The 18,298-nt window shown below is 53.4% G+C and overlaps 1 protein-coding gene across 1 annotated transcript; it reads right to left on the bottom strand.

Annotated features, from left to right (window-relative positions):
* Positions 1 to 695: 695 nt before the first annotated feature.
* Positions 696 to 13,776, bottom strand: SPRY4 (sprouty RTK signaling antagonist 4). Its single transcript, XM_049786949.1, has 2 exons — positions 13,615 to 13,776; positions 696 to 1,722 (listed from the first exon to the last, which is right to left on the bottom strand). Exon 2 carries the CDS (start codon positions 1,673 to 1,675, stop codon positions 776 to 778), a length of 900 nt encoding a protein of 299 aa, XP_049642906.1. The 5' UTR covers positions 1,676 to 1,722; positions 13,615 to 13,776; the 3' UTR covers positions 696 to 775.
* Between the last annotated feature and the right edge of the window lie 4,522 nt (positions 13,777 to 18,298).

Below are 18,298 nucleotides of genomic sequence, written 5' to 3'. Positions count from 1 at the left end.
ACACTGGCTGTTCCAGGCTTCTCTACCCATTGAAGTTTCTGGAAAGGATGTGGGTAGAGCAAACATAGGACAGTGAGCGAGCAGGTGAATCTCACTCACCTGAAGACCAAAGGACGGTGTGGAGGTCCCCTAAGTTAGTGATGAACCGGGGAGGGAGAACTGTGCTGTCCTCGGCTGGGAGGGAAGGGGACAGAGCATATTGGGCAGCTGAGCTTCCCTTGCCCCACACCCCTGTAATCAAGGAGGTTTCCTAATTATATACAACAGGGATGGCCAGGACCTACCTACCGGTTCCCTAAGAAGTCAGGGGCAAAGTGGAGAGAGAGAAGGTGCTATGTGGATGCAGCCACTCCAAGCATCTTCAAAGTTCCCTGGGGCCAGTCAGTTAATGATTCCTCCCAGGTGGCCCAAGAGAAGGGGAGAGTGGGGGAGAGGGGAAGAAAAGAGGGGGGAGGCATTCAGCAGCTGCAGCTCCGGACATAAATGCATCTGTGTTCTATCTTCTGGAAAAGAAAAATCCGTCCATCCGTTCCCCCCCCCCCAAGCAACCCCCACCCCTGGACGCCACGGTTTGACAAAAGTTCCAGCACCCTGGAGAGGAAAAGAAAAACCACACCAGAGTGCTGCTGCTTCTTTCTTCCGGGGAACAGAAGTGGAGCCGTCTGTTGCTTCCAAGAGAGGGAGAGGAGGCCTGGCAGCGGGTTTTGTCCAGGCATCAGAAGGGAACCAAAGGTCCCAAGGGACCGTGAGGGGTTAAGAGACCCCCCCCCAAGTGTCAGAAAGGCTTGTCCGGTCTGCCAGCCTTGGCATCCCCGCTGGCCGCTTTGCAGATGACGCTGTTTGTGTGCTTGCAGCGGCAGCCGGGCCGGCGCAGGCGGTCATAGCCGCGCTGGGCCAGTTTCACACAGCCCGTGGCAGGCAGGTAGCAGAGCAGGCAGGGCAGCACCAGCGAGAGGGCACCCATGAAGGACCAGCGGGCGCAGCAGTTTGAGTGTGAGCAGGAGCATGGGTGGTCGGCGCAGGAACCCTCGTCGTCCTCGTTGGTGCAGTGATAGAAGACGCCCTGTACCAGGCACATGCACGAGCCGTAGTTGACCAGGGTCTGGGCCGAGCATAGGCACTCCTGGTTGCACACCCAGCAGGAGGGCAACGTCCGAGGAGAAGCACACTCCTTGCACTTGCACTTCCCGCACGCCTCACACAGCAGGAAGTGCTTGTCCAGCTCCGGGGGCAGAGTGGCAGCCTTGAGGTCCAGCGGCTTGCAGTGGACGGCCTTGGGCTGGACGCGGACGGCCCTGGGGGAGGCCTGGTCGGCGATGGGCGGCGGCACCATGTGGTCCAGCAGCCGCTGGTCGGAGGACGTGCTGCTGCTGCTGCTCACAGAGCTGGGGCGGCCACTGAAGGAGATCCAGTGGTGGGTGACGTCCTGGTCACAGCGGGCAGGTGTGGGCGCCAGGTCTGGGGCCCCAGCCCGGGTCCGCTTGGGCCCCGGAGCAGGTGCTAGGCCAGGGTTGTCGATGTAGTCGTTCTCTACGTGGCTGGTCTTCATCTGGTCGATGGGGAGGATGGTCAGAGGGTGCTGGAGGCGGCCGTGGGGCATGCGGCTGTCAAGGAGGGGCTGCACCATGACTGAGCTGGGAGTCAAGGGCACACTCTGTGCGATCGGGGGTTCCATGGGGCTGGAGGTCCTGGGCTGTACCAAGAGACAGGCTTCTAGGGGACCTGGCGGTGGGGAAAAGGGAGAGAGAAGGGATTCCAAGCATCAGTACTCAGCCCATTGATACGCACCCTCCTTAAGTTCTTGGAAGCCCAGACCAAACAGGAACTGTATTTTGGGGGGTTTGTTTTGGGCCACACCCAACGGGGCTCAGAGATTACTCCTGCTCTGCACTCAGAAATCACTCCTGGCAGGCTTGGGGGATCATATGGGATGCCAGGAATCAAACCTGGGTTCATCCCAGGTCGGCCAAATGCAAATGGCCTAGGACTGTGCTATTGCTCTGGCCCTAGGAGCTGGAATTTTTGTTTTGTTTTGGGGCTACACCTAGCGGTACTCAGGATTTACTCCTGACTATGCACTTGGGAATTACTCCCATTGGGCTCAAGGGACCACATGGGATGCCAGAGATCAAACCAGGCAGGGTTGGCTGAGTGCAAAGCAATTATCACTCTGGAACTGATTTTTTTGGGTGGACACCCCAGCGTCACATCCAAAAGAAAGCATGTCATCAATGATGACCATTGTAATTGTCAGATGGTAATGGCTACATTGATAGTTGATTTGTTAATGCAGCCAACCCCCATCTGATTCCTGAGCATACTATTTTAATAGATATTTAAAGCCATACATCAGTAACAGAACAGGACTGTCTGAATTTGTCCCTGGAAACAGCCTTTCTTTGAGAGAGCTGGCTTCCCAGTGATGGAATCAGATGCAAACCTAAATTCTCACTTCTGCTTGCTATCATGTATGATACCTTAGGTTCCTTACCCATAATGCCTTAGTTTTGTCCTCTGCAAAATGGGTTCTTGTAGGCTTTCAATAAAAAATAAGTAAATAAACGGTATTTCCAGTATCTAGCATCTTTCCGGGCATACAAGAAGTCCTCAGCAATTCATCAGCATCCTGGAGAGAGCTACCGTGTCGGTTTCCCGAGCTGTGTGTGCCAAGCATTGTGCAGAGTGCAGAGGATGTGGCGACCACGACACACAGCCCCTGTGTACTCGTGAAGTTTATCAGCTTGGATAACAAAAGCCTTTATTTCAGAGGGTCACAGGAGAAGGAAGGGCCGTATCTGATGCCCGCACACCAGGATATGAACTTATTACCACCACTGTTGCGAGCAGTCACGGCCAGAGCTCAGAAGCCAGGTAGGTAGGTGCGCTTCTGACGATGTGGATGGGAAATCCTCCAGGGACCCTCCCATCACCCATTTTCAAGTGCTGAGCTGAACATTTGGCCTAAATGCTATTTACTAGAATAGCTAAGCCAACCCTGGATCAGTTTCTAATTTCACCGAGAGAGTGCAATTTTAAGTTGGAATTTGGCCAGAGATTCAACTGCAGTGCCTGACACGGAACCCCAGGAAGTCACTTAAATCAAAGAGCGGAAACGGCTTGGTTCAAATTTAGAAAGTGCACATTGTTTTCTATTAGAAGTGCCATTTCCTCGCCTGCTGACCTTTACGTTCGGAATTCGGCTGGAGATCAATTTAAAGAAATAGCAGCAGAAGGCCAAGACCTCTGCCCAAGGGGACACGATCTGGAATCCAAGAGAAAGATTAGACTTTGGGAAGATTCTATCAGGAATTGGGGGATGGAGTGAGGTAGGAAGAGAACCATCTTTAAGTCCTTAAAAAGAATACAGGAATTGGGGCCGGAGAGATAGCATGGAGGTAAGGTGTTTGCCTTTCATGCAGAAGGTCATCGGTTTGAATCCCGGTATCCCATATGGTCCCCCGGGCCTGCCAGGAGCGATTTCTGAGCATAGAGCCAGGAGTAACCCCTGAGCAATGCCGGCTGTGACCCAAAAACCAAAAAAAAAAAAAAAAAAAAAAAGAATCCAGGAATGGCACAGAGTCATAGAATAGCAGGGAGGGCATTTGCCAAGCTCATGGTCGAGCCAGGTTCAATCCTTGGTATCCCATATAGTCCCCCTCAAGTCCACCTAACTGCAGAGCCAGAAGTAATCCCTGAACAGCTCCAGCTGTGGCACCCCAATATAAAAGAATTAAGGATGTCACATCAATGTTATGATGAGGTCGAGGCTACGGTAAAAGCCTTTTTTTTTTTTTTTTTTGGTTTTTGGGCCACACCCGTTTGACGCTCAGGGGTTACTCCTGGCTATGTGCTCAGAAATCGCCCCTGGCTTGGGGGGACCATATGGGACGCCGGGGGATCGAACCGCGGTCCTTCTTTGGCTAGCGCTTGCAAGGCAGACACCTTACCTCCAGCGCCACCTACCCGGCCCCGGTAAAAGCCTTTTCAATGCCCAGTTGGGGTAGCCCCCCAAGCTGTGCATAGGGCTCACTCCTAGATACACAGCAACCAGGTAAATGGGGTAATTTGATGCAGTTCAGTATGTGGGGAATGAAGAGGACCAAATTCAAGGCCTTGTGCATGCAAGGTGTGTGCCCCTCAAGAGGTGGGTGCCGTTCTCTAATGGGTGAACAGTGAGTTCTTCTTGCCCCAGAAGCTTCCCACTATCACCCCAAAATTAGGCCAGTCTCTTCGTCCAACAGCACAAGCTTAGGACAATGACACCCCACTCTCGGTGACTCAGCCGGACTTTTGTGACTCATCTGTCCTTCCTTCTCAGTCTATAGAATGGAGTAAGCAGGGAAGAGTGGCATTCAATACAAGCCACGATTATACTTCCTCTTCCTGGAAACAAGCCTGATCGGTGACCAGAAATGGTTTCCAGTGATGGGGAAAGGCGTTCTTCTAGAAGCCTCCCCAGTACTATTTGTTTTTTGGGCCAACCTGGAGGCATTCAGGGTTTGGAATTACTCCTAGTAGGGTTGGGAGGGCCATATGGGATGCCAAGGATTGAACTCGGGTCAACCAGGCAAGGCTAAAATGCCTTCCCCACTGTACTCTGGCTCTGGCCCAATGTTTCTCATGTATGAAATAAAGAACAGGCTCCAGGGGCAAAGTTCACAAAAGACAGAATAGCTGAACATATAGGATTGTCATCTGGTTATCTATAAATTCAAAATGCACAGACGTGGGTAAATCTTCTGACCCACAAAGCTTCTATTCTCAGTCAACTGTGATCTTTTTGGGTTGCTCTCTTCCCCCATCTTGGAGAAAGTGGCAGTACTGTATTTACCCTTTTACCAACAACATATTCCCTCTACAAAAAATTAAGAGCAGGGGCTGAAGAGATAGCATGGAGGTAAGGCATTTGCCTTGCGTGCAGAAGGACGCTGGTTCGAATCCCGGCATCCCATATGGTCCCCCGAGCCTGCCAGGAGCGGTTTCTGAGCAGGGAGCCAGGAGTAACCCCTGAGCGCTGCTGGGTGTGACCCCCCCCCCCAAAAAAAATTAAGAGCAGCAAAAAAAGAAGAAAAAATAGAGCATCACTTTAAAATCAAGAGACTTGGGGGCCAGAGCAATAGTACTGTGGATAGGGCACTTGGCTTGCAAGCGACCAACCCCAGGATTGATTTCTTAAAATCCTGTATGACCCCCTGCATCCCACTAGATTGATTCCTGAGCATAGAGTTGGGAGTAACCCCTGAGCACTGGCAGATGTGTCCACCCAACACAAAAAATATAAAATAAATGAGACCTGGGATCAGAGCGATAACACAGCGGGTAGACCACTTGCCTTGTACACAGGCCGACCTGGGTTTTGATATTCGACATTCCATATGGTTCCCTTGAGCACTGCCAGAACTAATTCCTGAAATCAGAGCCACGAGCATTGCTGGGTATAACCCCAAAATAAGCAAAAATAAAAATAAAACAAAACATAAGACTTGGGGAACTGAGTGATAGTTATGATTTTACATGCAGCCGGTCCGTCTATTAAATCCCATAAGCCCATCCTCACCCCAGACAAGCGGAATTGGCCCTAAGTACCTGGCAGGTATATTGCCCCAGAAGCAGATTTTCACCAACGCAGTCTCCTGCAGTATACTCTGGTGGGGACTAGAATGGGGGAATGTCCAGTAAGCTCCACAGAGAGTAATTTCCCCAAGGCCCAGAGGAAACTTCAGAAAATGTACCTTCACCTGCAATTACTCTTTAAAGGAGGTGCTTTTAAAGCCTTGCTTCCAAAATAAAAAGGTTTGGGGGTTAACAGATGAGGACCAGGAGTCCCAGAACCCAATTCACAGAACATTGTGCTGAGAAAAAGGTATAAAGGGGAAATAAAAATGGAAAATGCTGAGAGGCACAGTTAAGATTCTCAGGCACCAGCCAAGAGGTGTCTCAGCCAGAACCTCCTCCCGACAAAGAAAAGACAAAGACAAACTGATTCACTTTTCCCTAGAAGCCCAGGCCACTAACATACTGGAAACTGCCAATAAAATATCCATTGGTAGTTTGAAGATTGTCTTGCTCCATGTACTTGGGCTGTGGCCCCTTAGGACAAGGATTGGAACTGTCATGTGTAAGGAAAAAATTAAGGAACTCCCTTGACCCTCTTCCCATCCTCAAGTCAACTACTGTCCTGACCTTCATTCTGTTACTGGGGTTCTGTAAGAACAGTTGCATTTTCTGTGGCTGAAGTAAAGGCATGGGAATGCTTAGGGATTTTAACAGGGCTTGGAATCAGAAGGCAGCTTCATGAAAGAAAAAAAAATCCCAGAGTCTTGAGCGGTGGCACAGCGGTACCGGTAGGCGTTTGCCTTGCATGCGCTAACCTAGGTCAAACTGCCATTTGAATCATCCCAGCATCCTATATGCCCCCCACCCCGCCAAAAAAATCCCACCAGGAAGCCAGGGTGGGCTGCTTCTGCATACAATGGCGATGATGGCATAAGCAGGGTCCCATAACCCTCCCAGGCAGCTGTCAACATCTGGGCAGGTTCTAGGGTCCAGACATAGAGTGGGAGCATGGTCTATAATGACTCAGCTCTTCTGGTATGGGGAGCATCCATGATGGCTCCAAGGAATGTTCTCAAATGAATCGTCCCAATCAGAACATCGAAGTGGAGTTCCAGTGGTGGCCAGCAAACAAGTTCCATGGCTTTGGCTTCAACCTCTTTTTAAAGGCCCTCTGGACTAGTTGGGGGAAACCCTCTCCTCAGGGGAATCCTCTCAGAGTCCCAGTTGACAAAGGAAAAATATTTCCCCAGTAACCTGTTTAATAAACCCTCAGCTCTTTCTCAGCTAGAGAAAGTCTTAAAAATACCCACCCAGAGAGATAGCCAGAGGTGGCCAGAGATAGCACAGCAGTAGGGCATTTGCCTTGCATGTGGGATCTGGTTTGCTTCCCATAGGGTCCCCCAGACCGCCAAGGGCAATTTCTGAGTGTAGTACCAAGAGTGATCCTGAGCACTGCTGGGTGTGGCCCCCAAACCAATCAATCAATCAATCAATATAAAGCTTAAAATTAAAAAAAGCACCAGCCTCAAGTCTTAAGTAACTTAAGAGAACTCAAGTGCAGTTTAATTTGTGTTCCCTGCAAGGAAGGGAGAAATTTATAACATAAATAGGACGCTCAGCCTCACTGTGGCTGTTTGGAAGCCTGATGACCAATTTGGTAGAGACTGAGGATAGTCAGACAAAGCCAGCAATTCAGAAAAGCCCCCCAGTGGAACTTAGGAGACAGCCTTAAAGGCAAAGAGACTTTTATTTTATTTTATTTTGGTTTTTGGGGCACACCCAGCAGCACTCAGGGGTTCCTCCTGCCTCTACGCTCAGAAGTCGCTCCTGGCAGGCTCAGGGAACCATATGGGATGCCGGGATTCAAGCCATCGAACTTCTGCATGCAAGGCAAATGCGCTACCTCCATGCTATCTCTCCAGGCCCGCAAAGAGACTTTTAACCTCCACTTTAAATAATTTTTATTCTGGAAGCAGTGACTACCTCGTGTCAACTCAGTCCTAAGTCTCCCCCCGACTAAGTTTTTCTCATTCAACCCTCACCCCTCCTTTTTTGTTGCTCTACATGGAAGCACATTCAGAGGAGGAATGTGGCCATGTGTAATTAGGACAGTACCAGCCTCCTGAGAACAAGATTCAACCACCAAGTACACAGGGTATGAAAGAAAAAGTACAAGGTACCAGGCAAAAATCATTTGCACAGCTGATGGCAGGACACCTCCTCTCCATCCCAGTCTTCCCAGCTGCCACCAACCCTAGGGCAATTTCATTAGACCGTCCCAGGGTGCTTAGGGACATGGTAAGAAACAGGGAGGCAGATGGGAGGCAATTCCCAGCACACAGTGGAAAGCTGGGGTTGGAGACCTGTCGTTTAAAAGGGGCTTAGAGGGCCCGGAGAGATAGCACAGGGCGTTTGCCTTGCAAGCAGCCGATCCAGGACCAAAGGTGGTTGGTTCGAATCCCGGTGTCCGTATGGTCCCCCGTGCCTGCCAGGAGCTATTTCTGAGCAGACAGCCAGGAGTAACCCCTGAGCACCGCCGGGTATGACCCAAAAACCAAAATAAATAAATAAATAAATAAATAAATAAATAAATAAATAAATAAATAAAATAAAAAAATAATAATAAAAATAAAAGGGGCTTAGGGAGGGCGAGAGTGGTAGCACAGCTGTAGGGATTTGCCTTGCATGCTGCCAACTTGGGACAGACTCAGATCATATGGGATGCCAGGATTCAAACCACTGTCATCCTGGATCCGCTGCATGCAAGGCATATGGTCTGAGCCTGGCAGGGTCAATTTCTGAGCGCAGAGCCAGGAGTAACTCCCAAGCGCCACCAGGTGTGGCCCCAAAACCAAGTAAGTAAGTAAATGAGGCTCAGAACCCAACTTTCCTTCCCTTCCACATCTACTTGCTGTATTCCGTAGCTTTGTGTTTCATTTCCTTCAAGTGCTTGGGTGCGCTCTCCTCCCAACAGTCTCTAAAGCAGGGGTCCTCAAACTTTTTAAACAGGGGGCCAGTTCACTGTCCCTCAGACCATTGGAGGGTCTGACTATAGCAAAAACAAAACTTATGAACGAATTCTTTTTTTTTTTTTTTTGGTTTTTGGGCCACACCCGGTGACGCTCAGGGGTTACTCCTGGCTATGCGCTCAGAAGTCGCTCCTGGCTTGGGGGACCATATGGGACGCCGGGGGATCGAACCGCGGTCCGTCCTAGGCTAGCGCAGGCAAGGCAGGCACCTTACCTTTAGCGCCACCGCCCGGCCCTGAACGAATTCTTATGCACACTGCATATATCTTATTTTGCAATGAAGAAACAAAACAGATACAAATACAATATGTGGCCCGCGGGCCATAGTTTGAGGACCACTGCCAGGGTAACTTGGGCAGGAGAATAGTGCCTTTCCCTCTGGTAGGCCCAGGTGAACTTGAGGGTATCCCTACTCCGTGCATGTTCTATCCTGGGGCTTGATTCAGGGGGGGTGAGTGTTCAGCATAGGCTGCAGTGTCAGGAGGCTTGTGACCTGGTCCATGCACCTCCACCCTTTCCCTTGTCTTCCCCTAGGAGCAGCAGTTGGGAAATATCAAAGAAACCTGACATTCGTCCTCTGCAAAGGACAAGTCAGCTAATGATAAACTGGGCAGAAGCGCAGAATGAACGGCCAGCGAGCTTCCGAGTGGGCCCCATTGAGTCTCAGCAGGTTCTTTCAAGGAAGGTTGTTTAACCCTTTAACAACCCCAGGAAAGAAAAGATCTCCAGGCTACTGGCAACCGCCGGCCCACCACCACTGCTTGCTTCTTTGTGACAAGATCCCAGTGTAGTTAATTAAACAATAACCTAATAATGACTTATGGCTTCAGAAAGATTGTGGGGGTGGGGTGGGGGGAGAGGCGGCCAGGGACTTTGCTCTCTACATCCTGCCGAGGAAGGTAATCTCTGTAAGAGAAAGGAAGGGGAAGAGTTTTAAGCCTTTAGGCAACAAGAGTTTTGTCAAGCATCTTTGCTCCCCTCAGCAGTGGGCCCCCAGCTCTGAAGAGAAGATTGACTCTGGCCATAATCTCTTGGAAGATTAAAAGGAAATCACTTTGAACCCGTGTGTCCCATGCTGGCTGTCAGTTCCCAGTTCTCCTCCTACCAGTGTAGTTAGACTCTGGGACTCCCGAGCCCCCAGATGAGAGGGGCCAGACTTAAGACAATTCAAACTAGCTTTTGACCAGGGCTTCCCAACATTATTTCATTGTGGCTCAGAGATGCTCTTCAAGAGTGGAAAAGTCCCAGAGAAGATGGCTCTCTCTGGCATAGCTTAGAATCATTGGCAATTTCTTCTCCCAGACACGGTGACCAGAATTTTCTCGATCTCCCAAGGCTCCACAGCTGAGAAATGAAACTATCTCTGTAGATCTTAACTCCCTGCCCCCAGGACGGGGACAGGAAATAACTCTCCCAGAGCAGAAAACTGGGAAAGACAATCCCCCACCCCCACAGGGGGTCACCTGCCCTAGACGAACCTTCCCATCCCCACTGCACCCAGCACATCTGTGCTCCTCCCCCCTTGCTTCCGGCAGGACTGTCCTTGGGAAGAACAATTGCCCTCGCAGCTGAGCTATGAGGCTGCTTAAGCCCAGACACATGTCTAGGACACATCCAGCCCTGTCAGCCGTCCGGATTGGCCGAGAGACCTCAGATCCCCAGCCCGCTTACATCACGAAACACCTCACACTTCCTGTGCTGGTCCTTCCCTTACATCAAGGACCCCACCACCACCTCTCTGGGGACCCAGTGTGAGCACCGAGCTGTGCCCCAGCAGCCCTCAAGAGTAGCCCCCATTTCCCATTCTGCGGATGGGATGGGAATGACAAAGATGAAGGTCTTCCATGTTGCTCCGCAGCTCTGCCCGGGCTTGGTCTGAAAAGAGCCTCCATTCAGCCCACCGCCCACTCCTCTAGCTGCTGTTCTTCAAGAGTCTTTTTCAGATCTATCACGAGGTTTCCAGGTTGGCCATAAAGTGGAATTCTTTCCTTCTTTCTCCATTTCCCTTCCTTAAAAGCACTGTCAACGCTATATCCGAATTCCACAATGTCTAGCCACATCCTTGCTTCCTTGCTTGAAGAGCTGAGTAAGAAGATCCCTGCAGGCGCTGCTCTTGGGGGAACCCCACACACAGGTAGGGGCTGGCTCAGAATCCAATAAATACCCTAAACTCTAAGGGCGTGAACTTGGCTGCAAAGTTAGAAGGAAGCTCCCTTCTAAGCCTTCATGGTACCAACACTTGTCTAAAAGGGTGGCTGGAGCAGAGCCATGCCCCATGGGCCACTTCCAGAAGTGAGAGGGGGTTTCTTTTCTCACTTAAGTTTTTTTTTTTCCCTTTTGGTTTTTGGGTCACACCCAGCAGCGCTCAGGGGACCATATGGGATGCTGGGATTTGAACCACCGTCCTTCTGCATGCAAGGCAAACGCCTTACCTCCATGCTATTTCTCCGGCCCTCCTATATATATATATATATATATATATATATATATATATATATATATATTACAGACTCTTAGCTTGCGTGAAAGGATGCCTTCATGCCATTCCAGGCAGTCAATCATGGGGCCAGAGATAGCACCAGGTTTGCAAATGGGAGGTGCGTGCGGTCTATATTGAACAGAGGGTGGCATTCCAGAGACGACATCCTGTCACCTCTTCTGGAAGGAGGAAGCCATCAGCCCACCAGCATTCGTAGGGCCCTGGGCCCCCACAAGGTCCAGCCCTGGGCTAGCCAGGAGCCAGTCTGCTTCATGCTCTCTATCCTTCCAATCAAGCCCAACTGAAGCTTAAATGAGCGTTGCCTCTGCAGAGAGGTGAGCTGGAGATGGTTGTGGGAATAAGGGCATTTCACTGCAGAAAGGGACTAGGGTCTCCTGAGTTCAAATCTGAAGAGAAAAGCCAAGGCCTTCCGTCCCCTCACCCCAGCAGGCCAACACCCCCCCACACACACACACACTATCAAGATTTCAGAAATCAGCCACTGAAATGTCCCTCTACCCACCCTGGGCTGCCCAGCACTGGCCATGCAGCTAGCTTGATGGCAGCTAGCTTGATGGGTGTGTGTGCGCACTGCTGGGGTGAGGATTTGCCTGGAGACAGGCGCTGGCAGGCGCGGATCTCCCCCCTTCAAGAGCTAGCAAAGAGAGGAAATTCGATTTCACACTGGACGTGTCTGCGCCTTCTTTCCCACCCTGCTGCTGAGAGGAGGCAGAAGAGGCCCCAAGCATCCCTTCCCTGCATTTGCTTGTGGCCCCACACCCACACACCAAAGGTGGGGGAGAGTAGGGAGCATTTCAGATGTTTACGTCGCATTCGGTCAAGATCCAGAGAACTCAACATCTAGTGAAAACCTCACAGCAACATCGGGGAAGGCCTGGGACCAGACGGAGCTTACTCAGATTTAGTTCCCTGAGCCTTCCTGTTGGGAATCTCTGGGCCACATTGGAGACCGTGGTCAGCTCATCTGAAAGCCAAGCCCTTGGCTCCTGCCCCACCCCAAGGTAGAGAAGAGAACCCCCAATACTAATCTTGGGGTAGGAAAGAGGGGATTCCCAACTGGATCTGGTTACCTTCCATTAAATGTACCCATTTCAGCATCATCCATGGGGATGGGGGGGGGCGCTGGCGAAGCTTCCAGATGTCCAAGGGGGGCCTCCTGCCCTCACCCAGGCCTGGCAAACATGGACGCCCATCGAGCAGCTGGCGAAGGAGCCAGCCAGGCGCTCGGCCCTCAGCCCCACCACCCGTTTGCTGCCTCCCCACCGTCAGCCGGTCCAGCCACGCAACCATTTTCCGCTGCTCTGGCCTCCTCGGCTCACAACCCCCAGCCCCCAATCCGAGAGAATTGAGAAACCGTCTTCTTGCACAAGAGCAGCTACTGACTGTCTAAATGCTTTTCGGTCGTCTGCATGGAGGGGAACTGGGCGCAGCCCTGGCCCCCGTGATGGAGCCAAAGCTCGGGCGGCCCTGGCCAGCCGCACCGGCCTCACCCTCAGACTCCCCCACCGCCCTCCTCCCAATCTGGGCGATTCTGAATCTCCCGAACATACCGTCCTTATCCTCCTCTCCTCTCCTCGGTCGTGTCAAGCCTGGTAGGGACCGCCGAAGGAGGGAAGACGGCGAGCCTTATCTCTCCTACGCATGCAACCTCTTCCTCCGACTTTCACACGCCGGCGTTATGTAAACGCACCTTCAGCCCCCACCAACGCCCCGGCGCGGCCCGTGGGCCCCAGGGCCCGGCACCGCTGGGTGTCCGGGGATATCGAGGCACTAAGAGCCGAGGGCTCTCTGCAAAAGGCCGGGGAAGGCAAAGGCAAACTGCAAGTGCATGGCAGTCTCACGGTCTAAAATGCGACCGCGGAGCAAAGGTCAGACGGGACTCAGCGCCTCGCCCAAGGGAGCAGAAATGCCCAGTGTGGCCAGGCCCCGCGCTGACCATCGAGGGGCACTCAGCGGCGAGAAAACGCGTCCCGTTAGAGCCCCAAGAGCCGAGAAAAGGCTACGTCGAGCACAGGCCGCTCGCTCTTGCCAGCAGGGAAGACCCAGGCGGGGCTGGTGCGGGGAGCGCCGAGTTCGGGGTGGGCGCATCGCCCGGGGACGGGGGCGCCCTCGGACCCCAAACCAAAATAAAAGTGACCGACCGCCGGACAGGGTCCGGAGTGGAGCCCGAGGCCGGGAGGGCAGCTAGGAGGAGGGCGACGAGACCGGGACAGACTCTCGGGACACGCACGGAGCTTCCCGAGTTGCAGCGAGCGGGGAAGCCCGGCTCGGCGATGCCCGGGGGTCGGCAAGCCGGTGCCAGGCAGCGAACAGCCCAGGCGCCGGCCGGGCTCGGCCGAGGGCGTCTGGGAGCTGCGGCACACCGCAGCCGCTCGAAGAGGCGCAGCAAGGAAGGAAGGAAGACAGGCAGGAAGGGCAGAGGCGCGCCTAGAGGCTAGCGCACCATCGGCCCCGGCCCGAAAGAGTCGCGGGCACGGCTCCGAGGGCAGCAGTTTCGGATCCCGAAACCGGCCGAGGGGCTGGACTTACTCGGAGGAGCAGCAGCAGGGTCAGAAACATTGCTCCGCGAGACTCGGTCACCCTCCGAAGCCGAGCAGGTCCGGCGCAGCGAGCTGTCCTGGCAGATGCCGGCCGGAGGAACCGGCACGGCCGCCTGCGCTCCGCAGCGCCAGCTCCGCGCTGTCAAGCTTCTCGCAGCCTCCGCGGCGATGTAGCAACCACTGCCTGGGAAAATGGCTTTTTTATGAATGGGAGGGAAAGGCGCTCCAGTGCGCACGCGCGCCGTCCGCGATTCTATGAATGGGTGGGCACAAGAGACCCCGCACGCGCATGCGCCGCGCTCTTTTTTTTTTCCCTTTCTTTTTTTTATGAATGGGGGGCCGGAAAAGAACTTAACCCGTTGATAGCCGGGGCTGGCTCTAGTTGCTCCGAGGCCCGTCGTTCTTTTACAAAGGGGGTAGAGGCGGTTACTGCTTTTCTGTCGTTTTCTTTCTCTCGTCTTTCTCCTCTCCCTATCGCTCCCTTTCTCTGTCTGTCTGTCTGTCTCTCTATCTCTCCCTGTCTGTCTCTCTCCCTCCCCGCTCTCTCTCTCCCTCTCTTTCCCTCCCTCCTCCCCCCCTCTTTTTAATGAATGGAGGGCGGCGGAGACTGCTGCAGCTGGCTCAGCTGCGCGGGCTGTCCCCCCTCCCAGCCTGCGAAAGGAGGTAAAGGCCACTGCGGGCCTGGGCAGGAACCGTCAGTGTCGCGGGGAGGGGTTCGGGGGTGCCTTTTGCCTCGGTCTCCTGGGCCGTGCGGGGAAGAGACGTGGGGGGGCCACACCTAGATCTAGAGATCGCTACCCGCCGACGGTGGGGGTGGGGTGGGGCGGGGCGGATGACCCCTGTTGGATTTCTTCTGTCTCTGGACTTAGGGGCGTCGGAGGGGGGGAATGGAGCAGTGACCCCCCCCCAAATTACAAAAATACCAAACATCCACATCCCCCCCCAAAAATAAATAAGTAAGTAAATAAATAAAAACGAGGTGGCGTGAGGGCTGAGTGACTCTGAGGCCCAGTGGCCTGCCTGGTGTAGACCCCCGCCCCTTCTTGGGTGTGGACTGCGGCAGGCCGGGGCCTCTTCCGGCTGCAGCCCCCCCGGGGCGATGATGGCTGCTCGGGGCGGCCGACGGGGCTCGGCCCCTTCCCCCGCCCTGTGTAAGGTCCGCAGCCCCCTTGCTCCTCCGCCCTCTGTGCCCAGGCCAGCTGCTGCCCTCTCCCCTGAGGGTTCCCCGGCTCTCCTGGGACGCCAGGCCGGCTCTGAGCGCCACGGGGCGCTGCCCTTCGCAGCAGCAGGCCCCGTCCTTGCAGAGCCCCCCCCCCACACACACACACACACTTCCCTGGGGGAAAGCGGGAGCGAGCGAGAGACTCGGCCAGGTGGATGGGTGGAGCCGGCGGCACAGAGGATGCTGCCCGGGTGGCCGCGGGATTAAATAACAACGGGCTCTTGAGCTGCAGAGGAAATGGAAATGGCCGGGGATCCTTTCTTCGCACTTAATAGGGGGGCTGGGGGGAGCGCTGCAGTCTGGGCTGCAGAAAAGCAGAAAAGCAAAAGCCCCTGCCACTAGGCCCGACTCTGGCGAGACGGGGAGCCCTCGCTGCAGGCCCGGCTCCGCCCCGGAGCGCCGCAGGCTGGAGTGTCCGGGGACCCGGGGCCAGGGGCTGGCAGGGCTACGGGGGAGGGGGATACCCTGGCTTGGCCGGGGCCCTGGGCCTCTGACGTTCGACTTGCTGTCGGTGTCACCCCCGTCTGCCAGTCTGTCTTCGCCGCCACCACTTAAGGACTGCGCGCGGCTGTCGTCAGAGGAGCCGCAGAGACGCGCAGCCCGGCCCGAGGGCTGGCCTGGTGCTGGGGCTCGGTGAAGTGGCGCATTTTCGAGACCAAGGTCACCCGGCCCTAGTCTGACCCGCCTTGGCTGCGACACTCGTCCTCAGCTCCTAAGGATCCTGCAGGCCTTCTTTCTTGAGACACCGAGGTCCTCTTTAAAGACCATTCAGACCTGAGGGTATTTCACAGTTCCTTGGAATTTTCCACGTTGTCAAGTTGAAAAGAAGGCCAGGGGTAAAGAGAAGCTAGTGGAAAGGTGGTTCATTTCTGGTTTATTTGCTTGTTTGTGGGTCACACCCTGGACAATGCTCGGAGCTTTCTAAACAACATTAGGAATTACTCTGGGGTACCATAGAGAACACAGGGTGGGGGGATCGAACACCGTTGGGTCAGGTTCCATGGCACGTGCCTCTGCCACTGAGAGGCTCCAGTCCTCTGCAACCAGTTTTTTCCTACAGGTTTCTACCACCCCTTCCTGGCTGAGTGCTGGCTCCTCCAGCACTACTTCCACACCCCAATTTATTTTTCTTGCAATGAAGTTAGTACATTAAACAAGGAAAATTGGAGGAGCTCAGCTAGTTCTCGGGCACAGTCCTGCTCAAACAGAAGGACGGAGATCTAGTCTTTCCAATCCTCTGGAGAAGAGCTGAATGATGGGAACTGAACCCCTGCCCCTCTCTTCCTCCTTTTTTGGAGCGTCGAGCCAAGAAACTGGGCGTTTGACATTTTTTTCCTGAAGGCAGAACTGATGTGACCTCAGTCCTAGAGGGATGGTGGGATGGTGAAGGAATTCCCCCCCCCCCCCCACAAACCTCTCCTCTCCCTTTGCCCCGCAACTCCTCCAGTAGGAAACCTCAGAATATAGTCAGTGTCCAGAGAGAGTTTAACAGACTGAGACCAGGGCTGGCATGCAGAAGGCCTGGATTCTATGCCCTTTATGGCCTGGTCTTCTGTATCACCACCCAGGTTAGCCTTCAGCACCGCTGGATCTGACCAGAAAACCAGCAAACAAAGAGTGGCTTGGGACAACTATTATGAGAAACTCTTCCATCTATCCAACCATTCCACCAATCCATAATATGTAGAGGTCTGCCTCCCCCGAGCCCTTTTTTATGCGGGTGCCCACATTCAGCAGTGCTCATAGTTACTTCTGTGCTCTGTGCTGGAGGGGTCCCTTCCCTTCCAGCAATGCTGGAGATGGCGCCAGGAATCTAACTGGGATTGGGTTTAGCCCCTGAACCCTGTGTCATTTCTCAGCAGGCTGAATGTAGCTTGCTGGTGGGGGCCTGTGGTGGTGGAGGGAGCCCTGAGGATTGCAGAGGCCTGAGTGTGAGGGAGAGTGAGCAGGCCAGGTGGAGGCCTAAGCAACTGCGAAAGCCCTGGCTGCCGGGCAGAGGTTTTGGTGGTCAGGCAGCCGAGTTGAAGCTGTCCAGTGAGCAGCACAGATCTTCATGCACATTCGCACACTTGGATTTGCCTTTCGAACCTTTCCCGCAGCCTAGGCCCCAGGATTGGGGCGTGAGGGGGATAGAAGAAACCTCAAGGGAGAAGGTAAAACATTGGGCCGCTCTCTTGTCCTGGTACCGGAGAAAAAGGGAATGCCGGGATCAAGCACTGCTCTAGCCCATGAGGTCAGCTGTCCAGCCAGGCCCATCTTCTAGGAATGGGCACTCTATAGGTCTATGATGAATTTAAAATAATAATAATAGGGCCCGGAGAGATAGCACAGCGGCGTTTGCCTTGAAAGCAGCCAATCCAGGACCAAAGGTGGTTGGTTCGAATCCCGGTGTCCCATATGGTGCCCCGTGCCTGCCAGGAGCTATTTCTGAGCAGACAGCCAGGAGGAACCCCTGAGCACAGCCGGGTGTGACCCAAAAACCAATAAATAAATAAATAAATAAATAAAATAATAATAATAATAATAAAAGATAGGGCCAGAGCTATAACACGGTGAGTAAGACACTTGTCTTGCATGTAGCTTGCATGATCCCCAGCATCCTTATGGTTCTCCCAAACACCATCAGGAGTAATTCCTGATTGCAGAGCCAGGAGTAAGCCCTGAACTGTGGCCCCCAAAAAAACAAACAAAAAAAATAAAACCTTCATTTTTTTTTTATTTCAAAGCTATTCAATCTGAGCCAGAGCAACAGCACAGTGGGCAAGGCACTTGCCTTACACACGGCCTACAGGAGTTTGAGCCCAGGTATCCCATACGGTCCCTGAATACTGCCAGGAGTGATTCCTGAATGCAGAGCCTAAAGTAACCCCCTGAACACAAACGGGTGTGACCCAAAAACCACTCAAAACGGACCGGAGAGATAGCATGGAGGTAGGGTGGATGCCTTGCATGCAGAAGGATGGTGGTTCGAATCCTGGCATCCCATAAGGTCCCACGAGTTTGCCAGGAGTGATTTCTGAGCGTAGAGCCAGGAGTAACCCCTGGTGGGTGTGACCCAAAAACAAAAACAAAAAACACTCAAAGAGCTACTCAATTTTTGCGGGATTTCTTTGCTGAAAAAAAAAATTTTTTTTTTGCCAAATCCCAACAGCCTGGCATTTATTCTGGTACAACACTGTATTCCCCTCACCCCAGCCTCAATATAAAGGTCTTCGTCATCTCTACTAGATGGCAGCCAGGGGAGGAGAGGGGCTTCAGTTTAGGGTTTCCCATTGGTAAACTGGGCTTGCCAGGCCCCAAGAGCCGAGTTCGTGGGAGTCCAGCAAGGCCAGGATTCTAATTCTGGGACAGACCCAGAGGGCATTTGTGCTTGGCGGGCTGTCCTAGCTGACATTCCTTTTTAACGCTGTGACCCTGGGTCTAATCGCCTTTTTTTTTTTTCTTCTGCAGA

Source organism: Suncus etruscus, chromosome 14 (genome assembly GCF_024139225.1).
Source record: "Suncus etruscus isolate mSunEtr1 chromosome 14, mSunEtr1.pri.cur, whole genome shotgun sequence".
In the NCBI taxonomy this organism is placed as follows: domain Eukaryota; kingdom Metazoa; phylum Chordata; class Mammalia; order Eulipotyphla; family Soricidae; genus Suncus; species Suncus etruscus.
The sequence above is the reverse complement of the archived record's forward strand: the minus strand, read 5'-3'. Positions and strand labels throughout refer to the sequence as shown.

Coding starts and splice junctions, on each gene's coding strand:
- SPRY4 (XM_049786949.1), bottom strand. CDS start 1,675: ATGGAACCCCCGATCGCACAGAGTGTGCCCTTGACTCCCAGCTCAGTC.